The 15,298-nt window shown below is 35.7% G+C and overlaps 1 protein-coding gene and 1 long non-coding RNA gene across 2 annotated transcripts in view; one reads left to right on the top strand and one right to left on the bottom strand.

Moving 5' to 3' along the window:
• Positions 1 to 15,298, top strand: part of LOC136826041 (uncharacterized) — an 855,957-nt gene that overhangs the window by 743,683 nt on the left and 96,976 nt on the right. The gene's annotated exons all lie outside the window — the stretch shown is intronic.
• Positions 1 to 15,298, bottom strand: part of LOC136826037 (uncharacterized) — a 233,280-nt gene that overhangs the window by 134,274 nt on the left and 83,708 nt on the right. Inside the window, exon 2 of the mRNA XM_067082909.1 lies at positions 8,475 to 8,978. Within this exon, the coding sequence (XP_066939010.1) occupies positions 8,475 to 8,520 (46 nt within the window). The 5' untranslated portion in view covers positions 8,521 to 8,978. The remainder of the gene's footprint in view (positions 1 to 8,474; positions 8,979 to 15,298) is intronic.

The raw sequence follows: 15,298 nt of genomic DNA on the forward strand, positions 1-15,298 counted from the left end.
TTATGTAAGTCTGTACTTGTGTGGAGCATACGTTTTTGTCTGCATGTATTGATATGATTGTTAGATCGTCTGCATATGAGGAGATGTATATGTTGTTAGGTGGTGTTGGTATGTCATGCATTAATAGGTTAAAAAGTGTTGGACTTACGACGGAGCCTTGTGGGACGCCGTTCGGGAAGTTTCTGATTTTGGATGACTCGCCATTGTAGTCTACAAATGCTTGTCTGTCTGTTAAGTAATTGGCGAGCCAGCGTTTGGTGTTGTTGTTTAGTGTGGTGTTGTAAACTTTGTTGATGAGAAGTGGTCTAGAGATGGCGTCAAAGGCTTTACTTATGTCTATTGTGATTAGCAGTGTTCTTTGTGGTGGGCGTCTGGAGTTAATGCCATCTTGTATTTTTTTGTGTGAGGTTGGTGAGTAGTGTTGTTGTGGAGTGGTGTGGTCTGTAGCCATGTTGAGTGGGTGACAGTGGTATGTGTGGTGTGGTTTTGCGTAAGATGAGGCGTTCTCCTACTTTTGATGGTGTGCAGAGTAAAGTTATAGGTCTGTATGAAGCTGCTTGTGTAGGTGTTTTGTTTGGTTTTAGAAGTGCTATTATTTTCCCCAATTTCCAAATGTGTGGTATAATGCAGTGTGCGTATGAATAGTTGGCTATGTTTGTCAGTGTTTGTGTGCCATGGGGACTTAGATGTTTTAAGTGAATGTTTGAAATGTTATCGATGCCCATAGCTGCAGAGTTTTTAAGTTGTTTAATGATTCTAGCAGTGTCTTCTGTTGTGGCTAGTATTACTATGTAATCTAATGGGAACTGTTGTTTGCGTCTGTAGATGTGTCTGTCTTCTTCGTATTTGCGTAGGTGGCTGATTTTTGCGTAGTGGTTTATTAAGATGTTGGCTTGTTGTTTGCGTGAAGGGATCTTGTCAGATGTGGTGATTGAGGCGTGACTTTGAGTGTTCCCACTGTTTGAATTGATGAGACTGTTGATAGTTTTGTGTAGTTTGGATGGGTTGGTTCTGTAGTCTAGTGTACCTTGAAAAGTTTGCCAGTTCTCTGTCTGTTTTGAGTTAATTTGGTGTTTATTTCTGTGTTTTAAATCATGTATGCGATTTGTTGTGATTTGTGTGTGTGTGGTTGGTGTATTTCTTAAATTGTTTCATTCTGTTATGAGTCTGTTTATGTCAGGCGTGAAGTTTGGGTTGTAGTGTTTTCTGTTGCCTTTAGGAACGTTTCTTTTGTCTGCATTGTTTATTATGTCGTTGAATTGTATTGTTGTATTGTTTAGTGTCTGTGATGATGTTATGTGTGTGTGGTTTAGCTCCCGGAAATGAGCCTCAGTGGTTTCCAAGTACATACTCATCCCAGGCAGCGCGCTTGTAGTTAGGGATGGTGTGTCTTGTATGTGAGAAAGTGTCATGTGTGGTTCGGAGTGTTATTAAAATAGGAAGGTGGTCTGATGATAGGTCTGTTTGTGTTTTCCATGTGATTGATGGTGCTATGTTGGGTCAGCAAAATGTTATGTCTGGGGAAGTGAGACTAAAGTTGGCTTGGTGTGGTATGTGTGTGTGCATATCTGTGTTGTTTAGTATGTATAGCTGGTCTAATTGTTTTGAGATGTCTGTGCCTCTTTGTGTGATGTCTTGGTGGGCGTACCAGTCTGTGTGTTTGGCACTGAAATCTCCTCCCAGAAGTATATCTGGGAGGGTATTCAACGCCTGCAGTCTAATTGTGAAGTTTGCTGGTAAACCCGGTGAATATTCTGGAGGGATGTATGTGTTGATGATTGTGATTTGTTTATTGTGCCCTATTTTGATATTAAATGCTTGTAGTTCTATATGTCTGTCTACTTGTGTTAGTGTTCTGATGTGCTGCGTTTTTTCAATGTAGGATATGTTATGGTGTATGTATGTGATGAGGCCTCCGCCATCACCATGTCTGTCTTGTCTGATGGCTGTGTCATTTGGTATGTTGGGTGTTTTATGTGTGTGTTTCAGTTTTGTTTCTTGAATGATGGCTATGTGGATCTTTTGTTTGTGCATGAAATGTTTTAGTTCAATGTGTTTGTTGCGAATGCCGTCAATGTTTAATTGTAAGATGTTTATGTTGCGCGATTATGTCTAAGTGTGTGAGTGCGTTCCTGGTCACGGCACACAACTGCCTACTGAGTACTAGGAACGTAATTCACTGCTCAGGTCAGCAGAGGCGAAATATAAGATCCCTCCACTCAGAGTTCCTATGCCCTCTTCCGCTCTAGTTGTGGCCACCGCAGTGGACTGACTATCACTTACATAATTCACTGGTTACACCCCCCTGAGTGAGAAACTGAACATGGAAATAAAGAGGGCCATAAACACCCTACTCTTTTCTAAGATGATTATGTTTGAAAAACATGGTATTATCCTAGAGGATGCGAAAGTTTGTTGCTTATTTGGTTTAGATTTAATTTCAGCTTTGGACTTGGCACACGGGGACCTGTAAGATTGGTAATGCGGTAACCAATCAAAAGGACTGGTCACATTTTCATACTTCGTCCAGCCACCCGAAACCATTGTATGTATTTGTCTGTATGCGGAATTAATTCTATCCGTCATCGTTTTATCCTTAATTCTTACTGATATAAATGTTCCTTTGTATTCCCCAAGCACAAATCCTGCAGGCTGGCAAGAATCGCATTGCGTTTCGATGATTAAATCGCAAAAGAAGAAATATTATTGTTCAGGCAAGAATATGAGCTATATAAATTTGGAGAATTGACACCTACCCCTTACATTCTTTGGAGCGCGCCTGTTTGCATACGATCCTTGGGCTCATAAATCTCATGTATAAGACTTGAATACACTGGCAATTTTTCAGCATTCACTTGGGTTGAGGCTCCTAAATTCAGTGGCAAAATGTTTTGCCCTGCAAAATATTTCTTGGCGTATGATAATGAAGTAAAGTAAGTGACAGTGACTTAGTAAATGGCATCAGTCATGATGATTATTTCCTTTCTGTTTATTATTGGTCGTAAAGAATTCTTGGTCGCTTGAATGCGAGCGTTGGTGCACTCAATTTATGTTAATGGCAGCAATAATAACATAGTCAACATTTATAATAATTATTGCCTTGAAGGTGGGTTGAATGATGTTGATTATTGATGTTTCATATCAGTAATAAGGAAAATATTAGAGACATGAATTGTATTAAGGACGGTTTACGATAACCTCATTTGCTGCTTGCAAAATTTCGAGTAATTGTCCATCTCATTCATCCATGAAGAATAACAAGACAGATCAGGAACATTGTTCAAAGAATGAATTCCCTCGCTGGTTACATATATTTTTTTTAATGACAGAATGTCATAAGACTGGAAATGCCCGTGGGAACAAGGAAAAAGGTGTAGGACCTGGAGACCTGCCAAGCTTTGTAATGTTCCAGACTGCTTGCTGGAAAGAGAAGAGTATGTATGACAGATCTATCTTGAGAGTGGAGGCTGTTGATGTACAGGAAGCCTTCTCAATACAATATGTTTAACAGAGTAACGAAGTATATATATATAACTTTCCCACCAGGTTTGCTAAGGTTATCATTGGAGACGTTGAGACAGCAGTCGTAAGAAATCCATCTACAATGCACGTAGAAATTGTATGTGTTTAATGTATTAGTATTTTCCAGACGTGTTGAATATGGGGATTAGGGGAGAGGCAGATGCGAGCAAAAAAAGAGAAGACGTAGTTCATGTAATCTTGGAATAATTATGGGAGTTGGCAACTAAAGACTGAAGGATTATAAAAAGCGTCGGGGAATATAGCCGACATGGCGATAATGTGACTACGTGGCTGACCAATGTTGTAGGAAAGAGGCGCTCGAAGCGATTCAGCAAGAGAAATGATTCATCCCTTGTATCAGGAGAGAATGAAGGAAGAAGTATGAATTATTTTGGCGGGTGAGGTGTAGATTAAACTATTACTTCTATATCTAAGGAAACAGGCTTTTATTAAAAAAAGAATGCCTTTTAACAGAAGACTATTGGTTTATTTTTGAACATTTTTGGGAGAAGCTGTAAAGAAATATCAATTTTTTTGTTAAATATGAACCTACGGAAAAATCTGGTAACACTAATGAATATGCCCTGTAAAAGGTACTGAAGATTTGAATTAGACGATCTTTTTTTTTAGAACAATTAGAAGTTTGTATGGTGTCAGCTAAGTTTTATGGTACTCGTAGAAAACGCAACTGGAGGCTGGCTGGTTCTGAGACAGAGATGTGTGATATTTCGATGGATGTGTAAAATTGTTCATGGTGAAGTAACGAGAACAGTCAGAGAATGGACGAGAAATAAATCGTATTTTGGGGAGGAAGGAAAATGATCTTACTTGGAATGTGAAGTGGCTGATGTTTTCGGATGATAGTGTTAGGTGGTGGCGGTGGGGAAGAATTTCGGAGGCTGATAAAACGGCCTGAAAGTGTCCATTAAAAAAAATGAAACCGGATGTTAACATGAATAACGTTATGAAGGTAAATGTAAGTCAAGATCTATAGCACAGTGATAAGACCAGTGTTAATGTATAGATCAGAAACATGGGCTCGAAGAAGAAAAGAGGAAGTAAAGCTTGAGCTCAAGAACAGAGATGAGGATGCTGAGGTGGATTATGGGAATATCGCTGCTTGAGAGATTGGAAAATGATGAAATAAGAAGAGCAGGCTTAGTAAAGATGACAGAGGTGATAAGAGAGTCATGATTGAGATGGTATTCGCATGTGTTAAGGATGGGAGACGAGGAGGGAGTGAAGAGGGCTTGGGAAGGACCTGTTGGAGAAAGAAGATCGAGAGGGAGACAGAGAATTAGATAGCGAGATAAAGTGAAAGAAGATATGGAGAGAAGAGGTTTGGTGGGGAATGATGCCTTTGATAGAAGGCAGTGGAGGAGAAGGCGCATCAGGCAACCGACCCTTTAACTTAGGGATAACGGTGGGAAAGAAGAACAGGAGGTAAATGTAAGCAAGGAAGATAGAAAAATAAGATCTGGTATAACTGGTCGAAGATTGAGGCAGTCGATTGTATAGGTATTTGATAGTACACGTAGTTAATGATGTTATGATATGGGAAGATAGTGATAGAACAGGATAAGTAAGGAACGCAACATGGTTTATGCAAAGTTTTAGAAGGCAAAAGTGTTTAGGAAGCAATAGTTCAGATTTAAAAAACAGTTGTTGAGCCCACTTTCCTTCATGGGATTAAAGTTTTGATTTTCAACTTAAATTATCAAGTAAAACTATTTGGATGATCTGTTGTGTAGTATCGTTGTGAAGGAAGGTTGAAAGTGCCAGATATGTAGATGTTAGAAGCATGAAGTAAAAGGGTTAGTGTAGATGGGAAGATGTGATGTTTTGCAACGTTGGGTAAATGCAGAGTTACAGAGTGCGAAGAGTAGGTCCTACCTCCATTCCAAGAAAGGTGTAGCGTAGATGGAGTGGAGAAAAAGTTGGAATGAATGCATGAAATTAATCAAAACGCCGTTGCTAGTATGTATATATGTGTATATATATTTATGTATATATATATGTATATCTATCTATCTATCTATCTATTATATATATATATATATATATATATATATATATATATATATATATACACACAAAATTACCGCAGGGAGAAATAAAAAAAAAGTTTAGAATACTAAGTGGTTCCATGCTATTAAGGCATCTCCCAGAGGACAGGTGCTTGTAGCAGAAATTCATAGAGTATATGCTTGGCTTGAATATTACAAACGAACATGCAGATGGTCAAGAATTGCTAAGAGCAAGAATGAATACGAGGAGGAACGCACCCCCATGAATTAGGGTGAGTGAGCCAATTGCAAATCATGTTTTTCTTAATGAAAATTAATAGGCATGTCTTTTTTTGTCACTGAGAATAGACTAACTATAGTCATATATCTTTATGTATATTTTTTATTAAGGGGACGATTTTATTTATTCCTTTTCTGTTGTTCTTACTCGTATCAGAACTGGATTTTATGAGACCAGATAAAAAGAAATCCAGCTGTATATCCCACTCCCTTGTTTGATTTTGCTAAGAGGAACGAAATTGTCATTTTATCCTTTGCACTTCCAATGTATTCTTCTGGCGTTCAGTTCTTCTTTCCACTAGTTTTTCCATGAATTGGAAATTTTGAACATGACATATTTAGATCTGATATACATCCCTTGTTGGGAGGTGGTATAAAGAAAAAGGTAGGTTTAGTAAACATTGTACAGACTCATAGTAATTCGCCCTATATCTTTATTTTGATATCGTCGGTAGCAGGCAGCTGGCTGTGGCATTTTATGAGAACAACATGATGGAATAGATTAAAGCACGTGCAAGAGTTTCCACATTTTGGAAGCAACGGAAATATTATTCTGAAAAAAAATTTGTGGCAATTGGATATCCCTATCAGGATTATGAAATGTATCTTTATATGAAATTTCTTTGGAGCAAGATGTTAAACAATATTACTTTTGATATAATTTGGTACATTATTATTATTATTATTATTATTATTATTATTATTATTATTATTATTATTATTTGATTCATAAGATGAACCCTATTCATATGGAACAAGTCCACGGGGACCCGCTGACTTGAAATTCAAGCTTTTAAAGAATATGATGCTCTTTAGGAAGTAAGAGAAGATAAAGGGAAATGCAAAAAGAAGGATCTCACTTATTGAAAAGAAAAAATAAATTAATAAATAGATAAAATTGTACTAAAATGCAGGGAGAATAGCATTAGGGTAGAAATGCTTTGCATCTTCGCTTGAACTTCTGAAGTTCCAACTGCACGACTTCCTCTGGGAGGCTGTTCCACAGTCCAACAGTGTGAGGAATAAAGGACCTCTGGAACTGAGAAGTTCGACAGCGAGGCGCATTTACTGCATATTGGCGCTGCTGCTCAGCGAATCTGGTTGCTCTCTCTCGGCAGGTAAAGGGGATCGGGGGTCAGTTGTGAATGTGAAAGATCTCTATGAAATGACAACTTATGAAAAAGTGACAATCAAGAGACCATCCGTCGGTGGTCCAAGTCACAACTGCTAATATTAGGAAACACAAACCTACCACCACGTACCACTCTATCTAAAAGAGATAAATCTCTGGCAGAAGCAGGCATCCACACCGGAGAACAGTATTTTAGCAAAGTAAGGACAAACAACCTAAAACAGGTTGCACTGATTTTATCACTGTTATAGGTACATAAGGCCTTACGAACAGTATGGATTTGGCAGGGAAGTGAAACGTATACACTTAAAGGTTAAATGAAATAATGCCTTTGTTGAAATTCAGTGAGGAGACGGGAAAGGACTGTAGCTTACTACTTTTGGATTACCTTGTATAAGGGGTGGGGACGGGATGTTAAACATGACTTTATATGAAATAACAACGGAGGAACATATACCAAGAGTCCAACTTTGATTACTCACTTCGATATCTTTAAAGATATTCCCAACGGTATCGACATTTGATTACAAAGTTAATGTACCATTGAATAAAAATAATGCAATAAAAAATATTTTTCTTAGGTACTGTAATAAGACGACTTTTTTTATAAGTATTTTCAATTCCATGTACATCGTGTGACCAATTTTGTATTGGTAAAACTGGAATATTATGAAAAAATAAAATCACTGAACAGCATGAAAAATATATAAGATGAACGCATGAGAGCAGTGTAATTTTCTTTAATGTCTCCATTAATTTGACAAGTGCTAAACCGTTGGTTCTAATAATGTTGGAACGTAGTATGTTAGAGACTAGTTTTGTGAAGAATCATGCCTTCAGTTTATATTCTACCAGTGATACTTATGAATTCAGACATTACGTGTTCCTTTTGAGTCGAGCCAACCTGAATCCATGTGCATATGTGTGTGTGCGCACGCGCGTCGGATGGGGGTAGGGGAAGCCGAAGTAGAATCCGTTGAAATATGTGGTATTGCTAATTTTGTTTTGCTGACCTATACTTTATGTAACACACACATATATATATATTATATATATATATATATATATATATATATATATATATATATATATATATATGTATATATTCATATATATATATATATATACAGTATATGTATATAAGGTTTGAGAGTAAGAGGTATTGGAAAGAAAGATACCTAGGACTCCGGAAACGAGACAGTGCTTACTGGATAGCGGTAACCGGTATAGTTTGTGTAGGTGGGTTCGACGTGCTAATTGATAAGCCTATGTAGGTTTATAAATTGGTCTGTTTTAGTGGGAAGTCTTTTGTACACGTGTACATGTGTGATTTAGCAGTTGAAATACAAGTGGAGAAGTGATCATTGTGTATATATATATATGTGTGTGTGTATTATCATGGCACCTCTGATCTATTAGTGCAGCCAGCTATCAACATACAGTTTCTGTTTCACCCCTTAAATAAAATGGCCAGTTACTGTAATAGTTGATCATATGAATCTTGAACCACTTACTTAACAACACTGATAGGAGACTGATGATGAGGCAGGCGTTCACCATTGTTGATGTTGTACTGCAGCTGTAGAAGTAATTCAGAGCGTAAAACTAGCTTCTTAACACTTAATGCTGTTGTGTAGTGTTCCTCTGTTCAGTGAATGACTTGCATGACATTTTGAAGGGAATCATCTTAATTTTTCTTAGTGCACTTATGTAGGTTATATACTGCTGTTGATTTGTTATTTTCTATCTTTTATAGTTTAGATGAAAGAATTTATTTTATACTTTTTCAGCGTTTTGAGTATATACTTGTCACTTTTATGATGGTGTCCTTAAAGTTCATTTTATTAGTTACAGATAATACTGTAAATTTGTTTTGCCTGTAGAGCAACATTGTTTGTTTCATGCTTTGCACAACAAGGACACAGTTCTTCTCCTTCCTGTGATGACATATCAAGGAAGTCTATGATCGGCAGTCCATTTTTGCGAGACACTTTGTTGTCGAAGGTGACCAGCATGTCCTGCAATAAGAGAGAACAAAATTTGATTATTATTATTATTAATAATAACTCTTAGGAATAAGTAAAGTATTTCGTAAAAAGCTCCCTGCCAAAAGTAGTGGATCATTATAAAAAGTGAGCAAGTTTCAAATTTTTCATGGTAAGATGCATTGGTGTCTTGATTGTTCCTATTGCAAAGAGAAGTGTGGTCATGTGATGCTTAGTGTTCATTTAATAAAGAATTTGCCACCTCTAGGAATGTATTAAAGGGGGCTTTTGATGAAATGGGGATCGGGCTTCTCTCTTGAGTCCCACTAATGCCACTGATAACGATTTTGGTACCATCCAATATTGCAAACGACTCGGGATTCACCTACTTTTTTGTAATATGGGCCAGCCCTATAGAAGCTTATGAGGCATTCATATAATTCACTGGAATTCTTACACCAGTTCAGTAAGGTTATTCTCACTTTGTGGTTTGGTTAAGTGACTTTACAGTAGCAAGTACAAAAGCATGTGTTTATGAAAATGCAAGCTGGGATATTCCCTGTATTCTATGCTTCAAACATACCAATTTGGTCGAGTGTTAATTTTATATGACAAGAAAATATTAGTACTGAGTTTTGTCCTTGCTGCCATACCTCATTGTTTCACCTCCTAATGATTGTGCTAAAACATGCTAAAACTTCCTTCAGTACATCAAAACAGTAGAGTACCACTTCTTCTATTATGCATTCCTTATTACTTAAATTTCATAGCGTTCCGGCTTTGTAGGTTTTGCTTAGGTAAAAAGTGTGGTTTGTCTTCAAAGATCCCTACTCATCATATTATTGAACTACAGTTTCTTTTTGTATCATTTCAATCCGAATGACTCTTATACAAGTTTACTTATCATTGGTGCAAAGCTCCTAAAGTTCATATGCCCAATGAAAATGACAGATACCCCTGCCAAACTAGAACTGCAAATTGAATCTTCATCAGTTTTATACAAACTGCTTTCATACGTCAGAAATATTAACTAATAGACGGGCAAAAAAAGAAATATACTTCCTTGGAAATAAGTGAATACCTTGAATACTTTGATCTCAACAGAAGAGTTTCTCGAGTTACTTCAATTTCTTACACATCCAGCTTACACTGTCATGACAGTGATGACTAACCTAAAGTGAATCATTACAATATCTCTACTTTTTTTTTTAACTAAAGCAAGTTTTTTATCCGATTTCCAATACTCAGGGGACTAATGGTGTATTAATGTTCACGTAAAATATTTTTCCATTTTCTCGTTCAATTTCAAATAACTTTATGAGCGTCTGCTATAGTAAGCTCAAGATTCCTTGTTCAAACTATCATAACGCAAGTGCCTTCATTTCGAAGTTAAATTATTATTATTATTATTATTATTATTATTATTATTATTATTATTATTATTATTATTATTATTATTTCCAAAATTGTCGTAAGGTCGGGCATTATTTCTGCTGTTTTAATTATGTAGGTACATTTATTTATTAGTTCGAATAATAATAATAATAATAATAATAATAATAATAATAATAATAATAATAATAATAATAATAATAATAATAATAATATCTGTAGCATAAGAAAGCAATACTTTCGGACATGCAGGAGACAAGGTGTTTAGAATTATATTATTATAGCAATAAAAAATAACTTAGCTTTCGAGGGCTAGTGGCCCCCTGTCAGAAGAAGAGGTCAGTAATCCACGAAATCGAAAGAATTCTACACCAGGAGGGCCTTTTTCGTCTCCTATAACGAAACTCCACCACTAGAAAACGCTGACTCTCCTGAGAAAAGGCTGTAAATTGGTCATAAGGTTCGCATTCCAGCCCCTTAATACACACCATATGGGACCAACGGAAAAATGCTCCTAATTTAATTTCTGCCCTTTGTGTTGAGGTTATTCCCTACTTCAAAGTTATGTGTAACTGAACGAGAGAATGGAGAAATGTTTTACGTGAACATTGCTGCAAAATTAGTCCCTGAGTATTGGAAATCGGATAAAAAATTTGCCTTGGTTAAAAAAAAATAAAAAGAGATATTCTATTGATTTAGGTTATTCATCACTGTCTGACAGTGTAAGGTGGATGTGTATTAAGTTGCACTAATTCGAGAAACTCTTCAGTTGGGATCAAAGTATTCCAGGTATTAACTTATTTCCAAGGAAGTATATTTATTTTTTTGCCCGCCAATTAGTTATTTCTCAAATATGTCCTGTAATCTTATATGTTTTCAATTAAACGTGATTTATATTGCTTAAAAAAATGTACGTGGAAATGGCTGGAAATGTTCCACCCATTTCTGTTCATGCTATGATATATGAAAAGAATTCGTGATTTATAGGTTATTAGTAACTTCATGTTCAGTTAGGAAATGCATAAGAATAAATAGCTCGGGGGAAATTAAATATTCTAGCAGAAAATTGTTAAATTACTGATGTAACCAACTTGAGATAAGAGTTTTTAAACGATTTATCCGCTCTGCTTCGCGTCGGCAAAATATTTGATGACCAGTGTTCCCTCTCCTTAAAATTTGTTTTGGAAGAGGCTTCATCGTATAAAAACCCCATTTTTATTTACTAATTAAAATTAATATTTGGCCTTTGCACTAAAGTTCAAGTTTTATTTTTTCTCTTTTAAATCACAGTTCCCAAATTCGCAGTGATGATATAATTTCTACCATTTTAGTAGAACATTTATACTCGCACTCATTTTGCTCAATATTCAGAGATGTGGACACGATCACATACATTCATATCATGTTTGAAATGGATGTTTGTGTTATATATGTTACAGTAAGATTGTGAAACCAGGGATTTCACGAAATCCCTGAAATTTTCAGGGAATTCGTGAAATCCCCAGGTCACTTAGGAACATTTGATCCCCAAGGGCTAGTACTAAACGCCGCGAAACAGTGATTCATCTACGCTGTTTCGCGATGTTTAGTACTAGCCCCTTGGGGATCAAATGTGTTTCACTGTGTTTAGTACTAACCGCTCGGGAATCAAATGTGTTTCGCCATGTTTAGTACTAGCCCCTCGGGAATCAAATGTGTTTCACTGTGTTTAGTACTAGCCCCTGGGGGATCAAATGTGTTTTGCCGTGTTTAGTAGTAGACCCTCGGGAATCAAATGTGTTTCACTGTGTTTAGTACTAGCCCCTCGGTGATCAAATGTGTTTCGCTGTGTTTAGTAGGCTACTAGCCCCTCGGGGATCAAATGCCCTAAGTGCATTTGATCCTAAGTGCATTTGATCACATTTGGTCCCCGAGGGGCTAGTACTAAACACAGCGAAACAGTGATTCATCTACACTGTTTCGTGATTTTAGTACTAGCCCCTTGGGGATCAAATGTGTTTCGCAGTGTCTAGTAGGCTACTAGCCCTCGGGGATCAAATGTCCCTAAGTGCACTTGATCACATTTGATCCCCCAGGGGCTAGTACTAAACACGACAAAACAGTGTAGATGAATCACTGTTTCGCCGTGTTTAGTACTAGCCTCTCCGGGATCAAAATTATATCCCTAAGTGAATTGGTGATTTCACGAATTCTCTGAAAATTTCACCTGGTTTCACAATCTTACTTTGGCATATACATTGGATACAAATGTATATGCTAAATAAACAAATGTTTATTAAGTTGTGGTCGCGGACTCTTATTTCTGTGTTCTTTCTCCAGTGAGTAATTGGAGAAAAGCAATTAAGCAGAATTGTCATTATTTTCTCGTCTTGTTGACTGCAGTTCTATTATTGTCTTCTTTGAAAGTCATTAGAGCAGATAATTAAGGAACTCAGTCCGAAAGGTATTATTAAAATCCAGATGATGTAGGCAAGGGAAGTGTGTTTGTACAATAAGCACCTGAAGGCCGGATGTGTCGTTATCATTAATGAAAGGTTTTTAACGATGGCTGCATGAAAATAAATAGTAATTAAACCAGTATTTTTGTGTATTGATAAAACAGAGATGATAATGATATCAGTAACGTCTCTGTCGTCAACAACAAAAACAATATTAGTAATAGAAAGCACTAACAAGAAAATAAACATCGTTTCAATTTTATTCCCACGAAAAAATTGTGCGAGGAGACCCACTTGATGCTGTAAAAACGTATCCCACATCCGTCGTCGGTCTTCCGCGTTTCCCCTCTCTACAAGCTCATTGGGGAGTTCTTCTGAATGGGGAATGATCCGTGTCAGGGCTTTGGATGTTCATATTTATTCATTTTTCATTTTTGTACATTCGATCAACCTGACGCGTTTCATTGACAGGTTTCAAGGGTGTGACAAGTGCAGCTCCACCAAATTCACGTTTTCCACGAGGTTTCCTTTTGAGAACGCTTTTATTGGGAGTGTGCCAAATGCTACGATAATTTCGCAATGGCAATCAATTTTCTTAATGCTTTCATGCCGATAGCAGATGAAATGTCGGATGTTTGATAATTTTGTATAGCTAATGTTGGATGCACTATGGCCATCGCTTATACATTCCGCAAGCACCAAAGAAAGCCACCCGTGAAGCGTACCGTTTCTGTAAGTGGATACAAAATGTAATAATCCCCTTAGCTTCGATGATATTGGTAACACAGCCAACTTATTGTTCGGGCAATGAAGTGCATTATAATCACCCTCCCAAGTAAAGTATTTACGAATATTACTGGCAGGTCTTCTCTAGCTAGCATTGACCATTGAATACTTAGCTAGGGTTTGGTTAACAAACCATATATTGGGTCTGAGGACCAACTCTGGTCGCAGTTATATTTTTAAAACCAATTCTTCTGAGTAAGGGCAGTCATTGTGTCCCTTTTTTTTTTCTTTCTTTCCCATGTTAATGAGCTCCTTTTTTTCAACTAACTTCCCACAGACAGCCTTGATAACCATTGATAAATAATGCTCGGTTTCATAATTAGGGCATACAAAATGATACATTACACCAGTGCTAATATAAGCAAAGGATGATGAAAGGTAACGTTAACAAGCATCAATGCATTTTTTCGAGGCATAGAATTAAGCATTATCCTCCTCTCTCAGTCGTAGGGTGAACAGACATTGTGAATAGTGCCGTTAAATATATTTCCTTGTTTTATTATTATTATTATTATTATTATTATTATTATTATTATTATTATTATTATTATTATTATTATTAGCGCGTATTTGGTATGTAACAGTAAAACTGTGCAAAATGACCAGTAGTATTGACGTCTGATCACGGCAGGTAAGCCCAAATGAAATCTCGCTCTAGGAGGGGACTGAATGGTTTCTAAACCTTCCTTACGTGAGGTCGAAACAAGGTGTACAGAATGAGGGTTTCTTCAAATGTTTCCTAGTAGGATGTCAGGTTTTCACATTAGAGAACATAACCAAAAAGTTAAAGGATACTGTTAGGAATTCCATGCGTAATGTATAAATATATATGATACATATATAATATATATCTGTATACACATATATATGTAGATATATAGGTATTATACATAAATGTGTATATATTTGCGTGTATGTATGTATGTATGTATGTATATATATAATTGTGTGTGAGAGAGAGAGAGATTTTATGTATATATATGTGTATGTATATGTATGTATATATATAATTGTGTGTGCGTGAGAGTATAGGTTCTTTTTCTATATTAGCCAGTCGTTCTAGTGATGTGGAACTAACCACAATTGAAACATTATATACCATCAAGGAAAAACCATCACTCTGTAATAATGAACGGTCAGTTGAGTTGCTTTGTTTTTAATTCTGTGTCTATATTTTGTAACTATCTTTGTATTTGGCTTGTATTCCTCTCTTGACTCTTGCTTTTATAGGTTAAACGGTACTGTTCAATTTTAATTCTTGGTAGTTAGTTCTGATGTTTAATTTTATTTCATTTTAATGAGTGTTTTTTTCTTTCATTGTATTTATTTGTTATTTTAGATGCCTGATGATGGGGTGTGTTAGAACCTCGAAACTAGTCGCAATAAAGAATGTTTCCTCAAGTACTGGTCTACCCATTCCTTATATAAATAAATATATATATATATATATATATATATATATATATATATATATATATATATATATATATATATATATATATATATATATATATATATATATATATATATATATATATATATATATATATATATATATATATATATATATATATATATGCATATACATGCATATATATATATATATATATATATATATATATATATATATATATATATACATATATATATATACATATATATATACATATATATATATATACATATATATATATATATATATATATATATATATATATATATATATATATATATATA

This window comes from Macrobrachium rosenbergii, chromosome 40 (assembly GCF_040412425.1).
Source record: "Macrobrachium rosenbergii isolate ZJJX-2024 chromosome 40, ASM4041242v1, whole genome shotgun sequence".
NCBI classification, from domain to species: Eukaryota; Metazoa; Arthropoda; class Malacostraca; order Decapoda; family Palaemonidae; genus Macrobrachium; species Macrobrachium rosenbergii.